Source organism: Psammomys obesus, unplaced genomic scaffold (assembly GCF_907164565.1).
Source record: "Psammomys obesus unplaced genomic scaffold, mPsaObe1.curated_primary_1811, whole genome shotgun sequence".
Taxonomy (NCBI): Eukaryota; Metazoa; Chordata; class Mammalia; order Rodentia; family Muridae; genus Psammomys; species Psammomys obesus.
This window is the reverse complement of record NW_026596109.1, coordinates 1,491,506-1,505,561: the sequence shown is the minus strand read 5'-3', so window position 1 is coordinate 1,505,561 and position 14,056 is coordinate 1,491,506. Positions and strand designations below refer to the sequence as shown.

General features: G+C 40.2%; 1 protein-coding gene across 1 annotated transcript in view; it reads right to left on the bottom strand.

The window, feature by feature from the left end:
- Nfia (nuclear factor I A) overlaps nt 1-14,056 on the bottom strand; it is a 427,701-nt gene that overhangs the window by 56,287 nt on the left and 357,358 nt on the right. Inside the window, exon 3 of the mRNA XM_055628727.1 lies at nt 9,593-9,658. Within this exon, the coding sequence (XP_055484702.1) occupies nt 9,593-9,658 (66 nt within the window). The remainder of the gene's footprint in view (nt 1-9,592; nt 9,659-14,056) is intronic.

The window sequence follows — 14,056 nt, the reverse complement described above, 5'->3', positions numbered from 1 at the left end:
GAAAATCAAATGAAAAGTTAGTTCACTATTTTAAAATATCTACTTGTAAAACTTATATTCATAATTTTTTACTTTCTCCTAAAAACTGAAGAATGTTCCAGTAAAATACATTTTCCATAAAATAGTCTTTGCCAAGATGCCCACTAAGAGATGCCTCATGTCCACGAGGTAAAAAGGTGGCAATAGGACTCCACTTCACCGACTAGCTCTTGGGAGTCGTTGCAAGTACTGGCACTGTCGACACATACACATCTATACAAACATTCACACATGCGATACTACGGAAACTAACCTATCAGCTTAAGTATGTTATAAAGCCTGTGGCTGCCTGAATACTGAGGTAGATAACCAGGAAAATGATGAGATGAGAGATGGCTATTCATCCCAAGAAACAAACAGGAAGCAAAAGGCACTAACACTGTTAGAACAAAAAACAGCAACAAAATGTATTTCTTGGGGGAAATTCTGACATAGAAAATAAAATACTTAAGAGTTTAAATTATTTGCCCTGTACTACCAATCAATACATTATGAAGCCAAATTTGAGATCCATTCTTTCCACCATATAATGGCTAGGCATTTGGACTGCAGCTGCAGTTGGAATGACTTTTGAATACTTGACTGTGGGCAAATAACTTAAATCCTTTGTGTCCTCATCTGTAAAATGAACACACTAACAGCACCCACTCCTAGAAATAGAACAGAATAAAATATGCCCATACATGCAGAACTCTTAGAACTTTGTCTGAAACAAACCAATCAGAGCATTGCTACAAAGACCATATCATCACTGCTTTATACCCAAGCTGCAGCTCTTAGCACATAGGGAGGCTGTGCTTCCTCCAGGCTGTTCCCAGCCAATGTCTGAGGGAGCAGACACTGAGGCAGGCCCATTCCAGGGCCAGGGACACAACAGTTCAACAGGTGACTTTGGCTCCAGGACTATCACTTTTCTTTACAAAATTCTCTTAGAAGTCCCTGCTATCTGGGACTCATCCTCTTAAATCCCTGGACTTAGGGCACCATTACCTACTCCAGGCTTCTGGTGTTGCATTGCAGTCTGAGGGTACTCAGTTCCCCTCCACCATGGCCTTCACACCGAATTCCATCAGGACCTGATATTCCTAGAGAACTGGAATGAACACCCTGCTATACAAAAAACCCTCAAAGAATGTGAGCTATGATCATAAAAACAAAATTGATTATTTTTGCATTATTTACCCCTAAATCCTAAAAGAATTTAATCCTATTGCCTAACACTGCTTCTCTTAAATCTGCGACCATTAATCATTTTTAATATGAAAAGAGTCAACTTTTGTTAATCTAACATCTTCAGATAAGCTTATTTTTTAATCTAAGCAAAGTAATCCTGAGAGCTAACACTCTAAACCCAACCCTCAGATTTAGCTTTCCCTATTGGAAGAATGGGATCCCCTGCCTTCCAGCTTACCTGAAATGCCTTTTTTTTAAAATTCTACCTCTGAAAGTAAAATATTCCAGTGCTCTAGTATTTGACAGTTTTTCTATATTCATCATCTTTCAAGAGTCAAATAGCCTGCCAATAGTAAGATGTTATGAAAAAAAAAACCCACACTCTTTCTTTGCCTTTTCTTTCAGCAGTGACTCACATATGGGCCCAATGGGATATTCAATTGATACCCCACTGATTAAACTTCTATGCTTACTTTCATAGGTTGAGTGACTTTCAACTATCTTTACTGCACCTATTGAGAGCACCTGACAACTGGATCATTGTTCCAAAACAACTACTGGGCAACAACCCAAAAGTCATGAGAACTTGGAAGTTGTATCCTCAGGTTTCATTTTTAGTGGGTTAAAATTCCAGTGGTTTGACCCCTGGTGATCAGTGAAATCATCACGGACTAATCAAACCTCCCACACATCACTCTGATGGCTACCTCTGAACCCTCTACAGGGTGTGTGAAGCATTAGAACTAGTGGCCAGATAAAGAACTTGGCTTAAAAAACGAATACTCTGCATACAAACATACCCCATGCACTGCACACCCCAGAGCTAGCTTTCTTACTGTTCTGTTCTACTACAACAGAAGTGCCACATCATAGGCAATTTTACTATGTAATCTTTGGGCTTCAGTCCAAATGACAACAGATCACATGGGCCCTCCCTGTGAACCTTTGTGCAGTAGTAACACATATTCACGTGACCTCACCCCTCTTCATAGCATTTAATGTTACTTGTCAGACTTCATGCTTATGAGTCAATTGTCAGTCTTCTTGACCAAGAAGGTAAGCATTATAAAGGGCTGGACTTTGTTTTGATTTGTATAGTGCTAAAAATCATGCCTGACTCTCGAAATGCACATGACAAATATCTGATGTGGGAGTGAATGCATCTTGCCTTTTGCTCCCTTTCTAGGCTGTCAAGCTCTCCAGAACAAAATATCTGCACCATGTCTATGTTGGCTCAGCACTCCTAAGTCCATGGTCTGGGTGCACCGTGAAGGCTCTCCCTTGAATGGCTTCTGAGAACTGAAGAGTGGCAAGCCTTCAAGTCGCTTGGCTGATGACTTCTTTCACAGATGATTCTGTCTGGCTTTCAGTGACAGCTTCTCCTTACTAACATAACCCATTCAAAAACTTCTCCTTGCTCATTTCTGAGCAGACAAGTACTTGCATGCTCTCTGGTTATAAAATACTTACAGCAATCTAAGCAATCTAATACTTACACTGCCTCCTGTGTGGAAAGACTTTTGGAGGGCTATTCCTCTCCAGCTCAGACTTGCTATGGTGTTCTTCATACTTCTCTTTTTGATTATTTGCCATATGATGTCTGTGGATGAGGCATATGAGACTCCTTGGCTCCCTCCCTCTGGGCTAATGTCAACCAAGAATGGAAATTAGTGGCTAAGAAGGAGCAGAGTACTTTGCAGGAAATGCTGCTCCTCCACCCACCTCGCTGAAGCCATCCCCATAGGGTTCCTTAACGAGAAACTGATGCAGGGGGAAAAGGAGTTGCAGGAGCTGAGTAAAACCCAAAGAAGAAGAAGAGAAAAAGAATGAGGAAGATGGAATGAGAAAAGGTGCCAAAATGCTTGTGGCCCCATGATTTTTTTTTTCTGGAAGACAACTAATCAGTCTGGATTAGTGACCCCAAATCTCCAAATGCATTACTTACATTACATTTTATTTATTAATGCTATCCGTAGCTGGATTATTCCTTCCAAAAATAACGTGCATACTTAAAAATGAGAAAATTCTCATTCATATGACAAATGAGAAACGATCTGCTTGTAGCAGGAAAGGCTCATATACTATTCCTGAATCCAACTAGGCCCCCTGATACTTTACCATGTTGCCCTTTGATTAATGGGGAAGTGTGGGAAAGAGGCCATCAGAAGCAGTTCTTTTAAAGGCCTCTCCATCAAAGGCTCCTGTTGTGCTAGCTCTAGACCAGGATCACAGGGAGAACAGCAAGAGCAGATGGAGCTGAAGCCAAGCAGCATGTGAATCTTCCACTGCACGGACTTGGTGATAATGTCCTCTCTTTGGTTCAAATGGTACAATCCAGATCTGCGGCTATATTTGCACAACTCCCTACAAATTATAGACACTTTTCTATTTTGAATATTCCACTAAAAGGGCACTCCTGGGTCTCTCATGAGACACAGAACAAATGAACTGGAGAAACAAAAAGAAAACCCCCTTTTTTCTTTTTCCCTTTGTTAATTAAATAATTGTAATTGTGCAAGAAGTTAGAGTTGGGGGTGCGGAGATTTGTAAAATGGATCACTTGCTAGCCCATTTCAGAATCCGAAAATCAAGGAATGGAGTCTAAAACATTCCCTGTTTTTTGCTATTATCCAGCAGAGCTCCACAGCCAGCTTGCCAGTGTGTACACAATAAACCACTCACAGCATGCAGAGCCACTGCTTTAGACTTACTCCTTCCTCCACTTTCCACACTAGAGTCTGTGTAAACTCAGCCAGTCTATTGCCTCACCCATCTTTCCCAAGTCAAGACTCTGAAATCTAGAGAACTCTCTAAGCAGACGATGGTGGGTCACACACACTCCAGCGATACAGGAATGAAGAGTCATCACGTTTCAAACTCTCATTTCAGACCAAGCCATGGCTTAGTTCCCTGGTCTCGTAAAGAAGAGAGGCTGGCTCCTTCGCATCGCTGAAAACTCATCAGTCGGAACTTAATCACATAGAGCTGAAAACCAGCAGGCATTTAGGCTGTAATGTCTCCCTGAGTTGGGGCCTTTACATATTTTAGAATATTGATCATTACTGTTATTTCTGCTGCTTTGGTGGTCACTCTACTGTGTCTGTCCCTCCAGGGCTCTCTGAAGAACGCTGCAGAGAATAACTGTTGCTAGGTAATTGTAAAAGAAAGTCATGCAAATTATAAAATATCGATGGGCTGTCTTTACAAGTCAATGGGGCCAGACCACTCCTGCTTTCTCAGTGAAATGCAAGCTGTAAGGGTGCATTGCCGTCGCAGTTCTTGAAATGACCCCCAAAAAGACCATTCTTCAAAAATAACCTCTACTGTAAGAAGTCCGCCCAGCAGTCACAATTTATTCAGTTTGAAATAACTGACTTTTCTGGTTTTTTTTTTCAATGTTATTAACATGGGATTTAATATGACAATACTTCTATTATATTTGCAGAAGTAGGAAAAAGAAAAGATTAAGTAGACTTTTTAAAAGAACATTTACTAGATCTTAAAAAAAAAAACTGTTTATCCAAAAGAGAAATAGAAATTTATAGGGTTTTTTTTTTTAATCTCACCCCCAACTTACAAAGTGTATCCTACATATGAATCTTAAATTAGGAAGTCAGTATCCTTACTAGTTGTTTGGAAAATATTAAAATATTCAAAATATGCATGGAAATGAGTGGCATGATTATCTAGTAAAATATTAATAATTATGGTGAAGATCAGTCGATTGTTTGTCTAGTAACATTTAACAATGATACTGAGTTTTAACAATTCAAGATGGGACTGGAATAAATAAAATTAGTCAACATAAAAGTGGAGTCAAAAAGCAAACAACTAAAAAAAAAATAGCTAGCCTCAATATTCCAGTTGGCAGGTAGAGTTGCATTATTTCAAAATCTGGGGCAAGTGTCATGGTTAATGGCTTTCCTCTAATTACAGGGGCCATCTGAGGGCCGATGTGGCAATGTCATACAGCTGCTACACAGGAACAGGCACCACTAAACCCAAAGAAAGTGACCCCAATAGTAACATGGATTCTCATTGTCAATAACAAAACTTTTTTTTTAAATTTTAATTAATTACAGTTTATTCACTTTGTATCCCCCCTGTAGCTCCCTCTCTCCTCCCCTGGTAATTCCACCCTCCCTCCCCCTTCTCCACCCATGCCCCTCCCCAAGTCCACTGATAGGGGAGGTCCCTCTCTCCTTCTTTCTGATCCTAGTCTATCAGGTCTCATCAGGAGTGGCTGCATTGTCTTCCTCTGTGGCCTGGTAAGGCTGCTCCCCCCTCAGGGGGAGGTGATCAAAGAGCAGGCCAATCAGTTCATGTCAGAGACAGTCCCTGTCCCCATTACTCTGGAACCCACCTGGACACTGAGCTGCCACGGGCTACATCTGTGCAGGGGTTCTAGGTTATCTCCATAAATGGTCCTGGGTTGGAGTATCAGTGTCAGAAAAGACCCCTGTGCCCAGATATTTTGGTTCTGTTGCTCTCCTTGTGGAGCTCCTGTCCTCTCCAGGTCTCACTATTTCCCACTTCTTTCATAAGATTCCTTGTACTCTACCCAAAGAATAACAGAAGTTTTATACCAATAAGGTAAGATAATTATTGGCTGTCTACGTGGTAAATGGGACGAGCAGACTCTTCTCTTTCTGGCAATGTAATTCTGCCTCTCCCATTCTGACATTTGGGTGTTTTCACTGATACTGTTAGGCTCAGTGGGGAATGTGTCTCAGGACTGCCTGTGCTGACTTGACCCTGACTCTCTGTGACCCAACTGAATGGGGCCTTTTAAGCAGAAGTGATATCTCACAGGCTTTGCCCTCATTAGTGATGGACTTGATGCATCAGAGTTGGAAGCTTCGTCTAAACTGATTCCCTACATTGAACAAACATACCTGATGCTAACCGCCCATGCTTTGCGGCAGCTACGCTTGATCTACTCACTCTAGCTTTGGCTTCAGAAACAACTGGTTAAATCTAGATATTTCTACCTGTGGCTCTTTTTCCACACACAAATCAGATGTTCAGCTTCTCCTCCCTAAAACCTTTATGGTAATCAGCAGTGAGGAAATATGTAATATATATAATGGCAACACTGTTATCAACTGATTTTATTTATTAAGCAGTGTCTTTGCCCGTGTTCAAGGTGAAGAGTTAGGTGCTAAGCATGATCTATTTAAAATGAATCTGTCAAAAATCCTACCTTAATCAGTTTGCAGACTTCTATTGGTTTGTTTGTTTTGGGTAGGGCAATGTTGTTTTCTTTCTTTGAATTTTGATTTGCTTCTTTTGCTTTCTTTTCATTATTAGGCTGGGGGGTTTGAACATAGGGCCTCACCCAAGCTAGGCAAGTGATCTACTATTGAGCTATACTCCCAACACAATTACAGCATTTTACAGATTCTAGTTGGATTATGCTCCAGAAAAAAACAAACAAGAAACAAACAAACAACAGAGACTTAGCTAATGTTTTTAAGGAAATCTAGGCAGAGTGCCCTGTTTGTAGGATACCTCTCTTCTGAAACACACACACTCAGAGGTGCCAGCAAATTCTGAATCACTTCTGCTATTCACTAGTCCTTAGGCTCATGGGAGATGGACAGAAGAGGACAGAGCTATACAGATGTAGAGCTAATATAGATGTATACTCAGGTCTGTGGGACTTAAGAAGGAACTTATCGCCAGACATCTTAGAGGCCATCTACAAAGATGGCCCTAGAAGTTGAAAGGCTTTGTTTCTGACACCATCCCTTCTGGCCCAGGACTCCAGCTTGGGAACCTTGAACAGTGTCTGGTGTTTATGGGAAGCCTTACCAGAAGAACCTTTGGCCTCTTCCTGTGAGCGAAGCATTATACCATTTCTACCCACACTCACTCCAATATTCCTAAGTTCCTTTTAGCATTTGTAGTGTGCGTATAAGAAAATTAAGTTTAGGGGAGATGCCCATTTACTCACCCAGCTACTATTTAATTTGAACACAGGTCTGTCTGGCTCCAGAGGCAGTTTTAACCATTAGATTATATCAGTTTTGAGTTTCAGAAATGTTAGTATTTTATCTCTGAGCTCCAGAGAATTCCTTAAAAATTTTCCATCTACTACTCTAATTGGACAAAGATTTGTGTTTTCTCATGGTTGGGCCTTGAGGGAGTATGAGTAAAGAAAGCAAAATTCTACAAACGCAGCAGACTGGCTGCAGAGGTAAGGACAGCTGCATTCACTTTAGGTAGAGCCGCGTGGCCTTGCTGATGGCTGTAGATGAAGCGCTGTGTGACCATTTGTTCACTCTCCAAGGTTTACTCAGCAAATACCATTTGCTTCCCATTACCTTTCTCAAGAGCTAGGAGAAAAGACTGTTTTCCCTTGTGTGTGCGTATTAAAAAAAAAAAAAGGAACAATGCGTTCCCACTTCATCTGAAGAACAAATTTTGTCACGCCATCACCCAGCAAGATTCCAAAACTTCACAGAGCTTAGCTGATACACCTATGAGAGGTTCTGTTTTCGAAACAAATCTAGATACCGTTCAGAAACCCATTTTTATGCTCACAGGCTAGAAGAAGGGACACAATCAATTAAGGCAACACGGAGAATAGGTTACCCATGTAAATACTTGCCCTAAAGCCTTCATTTATTCTCTCTGTGATTCTGTCTTTAAAGAAAAAAAATGATATTTTTCTTCTAGTAATGTCCTCTGAGGCTGACAAGGGGCAGATGGAGGAAAGGAATATGCTGACCTTTTCCAATAGAGGCTAAGACACAACAGCTTCTTCTTCTTCTTCTTAAAATAAATAAATAAATAAATAAATAAATAAATAAATAAATAACTAACTAGACTGAGGCTTGAAAGGTAGGAATTTGTGACTTTATCTCTTGGATACAAACACTTCCTTTCTTTGAAGTTACAATCATGAATCCTTGAGGTAGTACCAAGTCAGTCCTAGCACCAAGTCAGTCCGGTTAGAAGTCAACTTGGCCGCTATCATCATGCCTTTGGCTGAAACACCAGACTGAGTCGTGAGATGCTTTTTGGACCGGAAATGCACAATATTGGCATCACAGGCGGCTCTGGAGAGGTGCGCCAAGCCATCTCCCAACCCCTTGGTTTATATTTGCATGTGAACAGCTTGCCAGCCATTTTATGAAGACAGATGAATAGCAGACCTATTCATGGTATCCAGACCTAAATATGTGAGCTAGACCAACGCTATAGCTTATCAATTTTTAAGATAAAAATAAAATTCCTCTGGACACAACTTCAGGAAGATTAGTACAGATAGATTTTATGAAAAATGGGACTTTTAAGGTACCTTCAGCCAGGCCAAAAATAAAGAGACAAGTCTATAGATATTGTTACTTAGAGTGCCAGCAAAAAATAATATGCAGCTGTTTGGCACTAAAAAACTAATCTTCAGGGTTCACTCCCTTTCTTTGTTAACTGCCTCTTGAGAAGAAAAAAGCTTTAATAAAAAGTATTTCACCAAAATACCAGGATGAGAAGAGGAATTGTCAGTATACATTTAAGGTCACAGTAGAGAATTGTAAGTGGAGTTTGCAGGGTTAACAAAATAAAAAGTGTTCTGAATGATTAGTGATAGAATTTCTAATGGGATAAGGTATACCCTTCAGCAGAGTAGTCCAAATAATTCAGTTTACCTCCCTCTTCCAGATAATGAACTGGAGCTCAAAACAGGGGGAAAAAAGTAGAACAGAAAAAGATGAGGAGGAGGGAGAAGAGGAGAGGAATTGTCATACATGTAGCAGGAGATGAAAAATAAAGAATGATAGCATTATATGGGCAAGGAAAATGTACAGGAGTCCTGAACCACTACTAGCACTTTTATTTATTTAGTATAAAGTCACTGAAAGAGTTAAGTGTCTTACCTTAATTAATTTCGCTAATTAATAGTAATACTATCCTATTTTAGATAAGTAAACAAATACTTATTATTTTATTTTATACAGTTTAAAGGGAAAAATTCCTTCAAAGATATGGTGCTTTCTTAAAGCAGTTTGCAAATGGTTAAGCTCTATGTTACTCTGAAGACTGCTTGTCCTTGCACGATCTTCAGTGGACATCTTTGCACATTTCCCACTTTGAAGAGAACTATTATAAAATGACATGAGATGTCCATGATCCTTCTTTCACACTGTCCAAGAACATGCCCTGGTGAATCCAGCCCTCCTCTCACATTTCCAGAGAATTAAATGCCTTAATGAGGACCCTCAGAGAGAGGGTTTGGGGTGTGGAATGAGGCTACGAGAATGCCCCTTGAGTTTTCTCTTTGAATCCCCAGTTCTTGCTGTGAGTTCTCATAGGGCAGCCTTGCCGGCTGGCCCCTGTGGACTCTGAAACAGCAGCCAGAGTCCGGTGCTAAACTTACCATTTTCTGGCTGGTCCTTAATGTCAGCATCACTTGGCTGGCTGGGACTTTCAGATTGACTTGAATCTGAAAAACAAAGAATACAGCCAAGATTACAGGATCTGTGAGAGAAAGTGGATCAGAGGTGCCAGACTTTCTCAAAAGGTTCAGCCTATAAACTAAGAATGAGAACACCAGAGAAACTGCACTATGAATGAAGAAAAGATGGAAAAGGGAATGTGGGAGGGGGCGGGTGCATGAACCTTTACTTCGGTTTTGTTTAAGCCTCCAACTGTTTCCTCTGTGCTGGATCCATAGCTGAAGCTCCTCAGAACCATTTCCCAACAAAAAGATGGTTCCAAACTCACTTCCTCATTACTTGTACACAGAAGTCTGATAACAACTTTAGCCTCTGCTGAACACATCTGAAGCTCAATTCCAATCATAATAAAGGACATAATTTGAAGCTGGTATAGAAAAGCAACCTAGACAACCCCGCACACTGCTGACTCACACTACTCAAAGTTCTAATGACACAATGCCTGCACTAGAAGTAATCAGTGACCCAGACAAGACTGAGGAACAAGCTTCCTTCATGGGGCAGATGCTTTCCTGTTGTGCTGAGGCATCTGGGAACTCCAAAATGGTTTGTTGGTAAAAGCAGAGTCTTGTAAACCTTTACAGAGCTTAACTGATTTCTTTTTTTTTTTAACACAATTTTTGAACTTAAAAAATTTTCTTTCCATTGAGTTAATTTCTAAGTTCGATAACTGAAAACAACATTTACTTTTAGAATGAGATAAAATGGATTTTCAAAAGAATTTCACGGAATTAGAAGCAAACATAGTTATGCATTCCGGAGAAAAAGAGGAAAATCCAGGTGCCACATCTCCAAGAGAATAAGGCATTTTTCAGAGATTAGGCCAACAATAAAAATAATTACTTGAAATTAAAAAATATTCTCTCCACCTGTGGAAACAGTGGCTCCTGACTTTTCCTTGATACCACAGGTCTGAATCAGCCATTTTTAATCTGATTGCATTTCAGCAAGAAGCCAGTACACAATCAAGAGTTACTGCATGTGACCATGACCCAGATGAAAGTGTTGCTGACGCCATAGCGCTCCTTCTCTCTCCTAGAGACTTCAAAAGACATGGTACTCCCAGGGACCTAGAAATTTTCTTTTTTTTTTTTTTTTTAGAAATTTTCATCTGTGGTGTTAAAGGACTCTCAGACAAAGAGCATCTTAATCATGGGAGAGTGCTAGAAGAGCTATGTCTACTTCAGAATTTTCAGACAATAGTAGCCTGCTAAACACAACAAAAAGTTCCGTTGGATCAAACATTAAAATAACATAAGCAGTAAGGAGGTGGTTTTTAAATTTTATATCAATCAAAAGAGGGTTTTTTTTTTCCTCAAAATATTGTGGGAATTGGCGTATGTTACAATAGACAAAACCAAATGGTAACATATCAAAATCCTGCAGAGGAGCCTTTCAGAGTGAACTGAAAAGACAGAGGTCAAGCCTGTCCCTAAACCTGGAAACACAATTAAACTTATAGTGAGAGCATACTTAAAATTCTAGTGACAGAAACTACTATTATAATAGACTATCTGAGATAGAGTTAATTGCTTCTTTTTCTAAGATCCTATATCATTTCCTTAAAAATTACAAGTTAAACATTTCAAAACTATTTCACATTGTTTTAGCAGAGTTATACCATAACAATTTTTATTCCAAACAAGTCTTAAGCCATTTGTTACATAAAATTAAAGCAAGATATCTAAATTTATTTCAGAGAAGTTTCTTTTAATCAGGCCACAAGACAGACAAAATTTTGCCAGCTATAACATATTCTTTAAAACCATGGCTAAAATTGTACCTGTGGGTGTGACATACTTATAATTAAGGCTTCTGCTAAAACCAGTGGAGAGCATCTTTTCTATCAATTAACTGAGATTCACAATAGACAAGAAAATTAAAATATGTATTCATTGATATTAAAGCCAGCAGGAATAACTAACCCCAAATATTTTTAAATCTGAAGGTAGACACCTTTATTCTATCCACTTTTTGTTTAATACATTTGTTTTGTCATCCTACCTTTAGAGAAACAGAAAACACAAGCAATGAGAGCTGATTACGAGGTATGTTTGAAGCTAGTCTAAAATTTCAAGCCACAGAAAAGTGAGCAGAAGAGCCTCGAAGAGCCGGGTGCCATGGAAATAGTCAGGCTTGGTTTACAAGGGTCCCTGCACCGCCCTGGGGGAACAGCACAAACGCTGGGAGCCACATCCGGCCAAACTGGGAACCGAGCGTGAATTCTCAGTTTTATTCAAAACCTGGAGAATGTTACCACCCTAGGCCGTCAAGCTAAAATATTCTATTCTAGGAAGGCTCGAGCTAAGCCAAAGCTCTACATGGAACCCCGAGTGTCCTAAATCTTCCAATAATTATTCTCTACCCGTCCTGGTGCTGTTCCACGAGGAGGGGACACAGCCTCTTTCTCCAATGGAAAAGGTCACAGATGCTGTTAAGTACGGAGCCGACCAGATGACCAGAATTACAAATTAATTTCTACCCATACACAACTGATACAAACGGAAGTCCTCTTACGCATTTGCGCCAAAATACTATCAAAATTAATACTTATTTTCCCTTTCTCCTTTATATACTTTTTAGTGACTGGGTACACGACTTTGTGTCTTTCTGTTTTGGACAACTATTGTATGGTTACTTGATTTCTGACCACTTAAAATAATTAGAACCTCCCTGCCCCAGACAAATTTGCTTACATAAAACAGGCTGACTCTCTTATATAGGAAGCTCTCAATCCCTGTTCATCCCCAGAGTGGTGGCTTTCTTCAACAGTTCCCTGGTTAAGAGTCAAAGGATTTGTATTTTACAATGAAGAGAATATTACTTAAAGCGTACCTAAATGATGGAGTTAGAATGCTGCTGTGAAAAAGTACTTTAGGGCTATTTTTCTCCATTTCTGGGCATTGTTGTTGTTGTTTCAATAAACCTTAAGCATCACTCTAACCTTGAAAAGTGATATTCCTTTTGGTTTCAAAAAAATATAAGCATATATTTAAAACTAAAATAGACAGGGTTTGCATATCGAAAGCAGGGCCAAGACCTTTTAAGTGAACTCGTAGCCATCTATCTATGCATTTTTATGGCGTCTAGGGCTATACTGCGGCAGTACTCAAAGATAGTCTACTATCAGTATAGTAACCAGAGAAAGCATAAAATAAATCCTAATGCTGACATATCTGTCTCCGCTTCTATGACTTGTACAAAAAGAACAGAACCTCATCCTGAGTTTGTTACTTATACACACATTTAATCCCTATAACCTTAAATCCCATCCCTTTCACCAGGTACTTCTGTAGTGGAATGCAAAGATTGACCAAAACATATTAATGTGGTAAAAGTGATGAGAGAAAAACATAAGTGTCACTTCCCTCTATCTTATATTAATTAAGCTTCTTGACAAGATGGCTTATTGCCAATCTTCCCTGTCCTTGACCTGGAATTAATCCCTTTCCCTCTGTTCTGTCTTTCACTGTGCATATGTCTCTCCTGGTACAGATGATGGAAGCTGTGTGGTGGTGATTTCAAGCTTCTGTAGAGAGTTCTTTCCTCTCCTCTTGTCTCCAGCTCCTTTGACAGGCTGCCTGGCCCAGCCACAGAGCTCAGTAACTGTTTCAGATTTGAACTCCCAATTCTTGCTCAGCTCCTCAACAATGACCAACTGCCAGTGACAGCCTCTGAAAAGTGTACGGTCACAGAGTAAGAGGAGGGGATTTTAGACACTGAGAACAAAGGGCCGTTATCGCTCCTATATTACCCCCACCCCTGCTGGGGGCTGCCAGGGAAAGTGAGGCACACTCCTCTGACATGGGGTTATCTGGAAACTCTGCATAATGGAAACAGGCTGTAGACAGGCACCTTGGCGACCTTCGAGCACAGAATGCAGGCTGAGCTGAGCATAGTATCCAATACTCAAACGGCCGAAGAAATGTGCATAGGCTAAAATGTACACTGGCAGAAACATTTCATATACTGAGAGGTACAAAGGGGAGAGAAGTCATGTGTTTTTTAATAGCCACAGGGTGCCTCGCAGGCCTTAAGATGGCTGCCAAGAACTGGGTCCACAGAGTAGGTACATGGTAGTGTCCACACCTTCCCTCCCTAAATATACTAGCAGAATTCCCGCTCAGGCAGTGCAATATCAACACAAGTCTATGGACCATGAAAGCACAAATTCTGGCCTCTAGAAGAACACTTCAGTCTAAGTTTCAGCCTATCGACATGCACAATGATTTGGCTAAAGCAGAACCTGCAAAGCCTTTGCTAGAATTCGGTGTCTAGTTTTTAATCTCCCAAACTGAAAGACAGTAAGAAGAAACAAGAAGGCATTCAGACACACACACACACACACACACACACACACACACACACACACACACACACACACA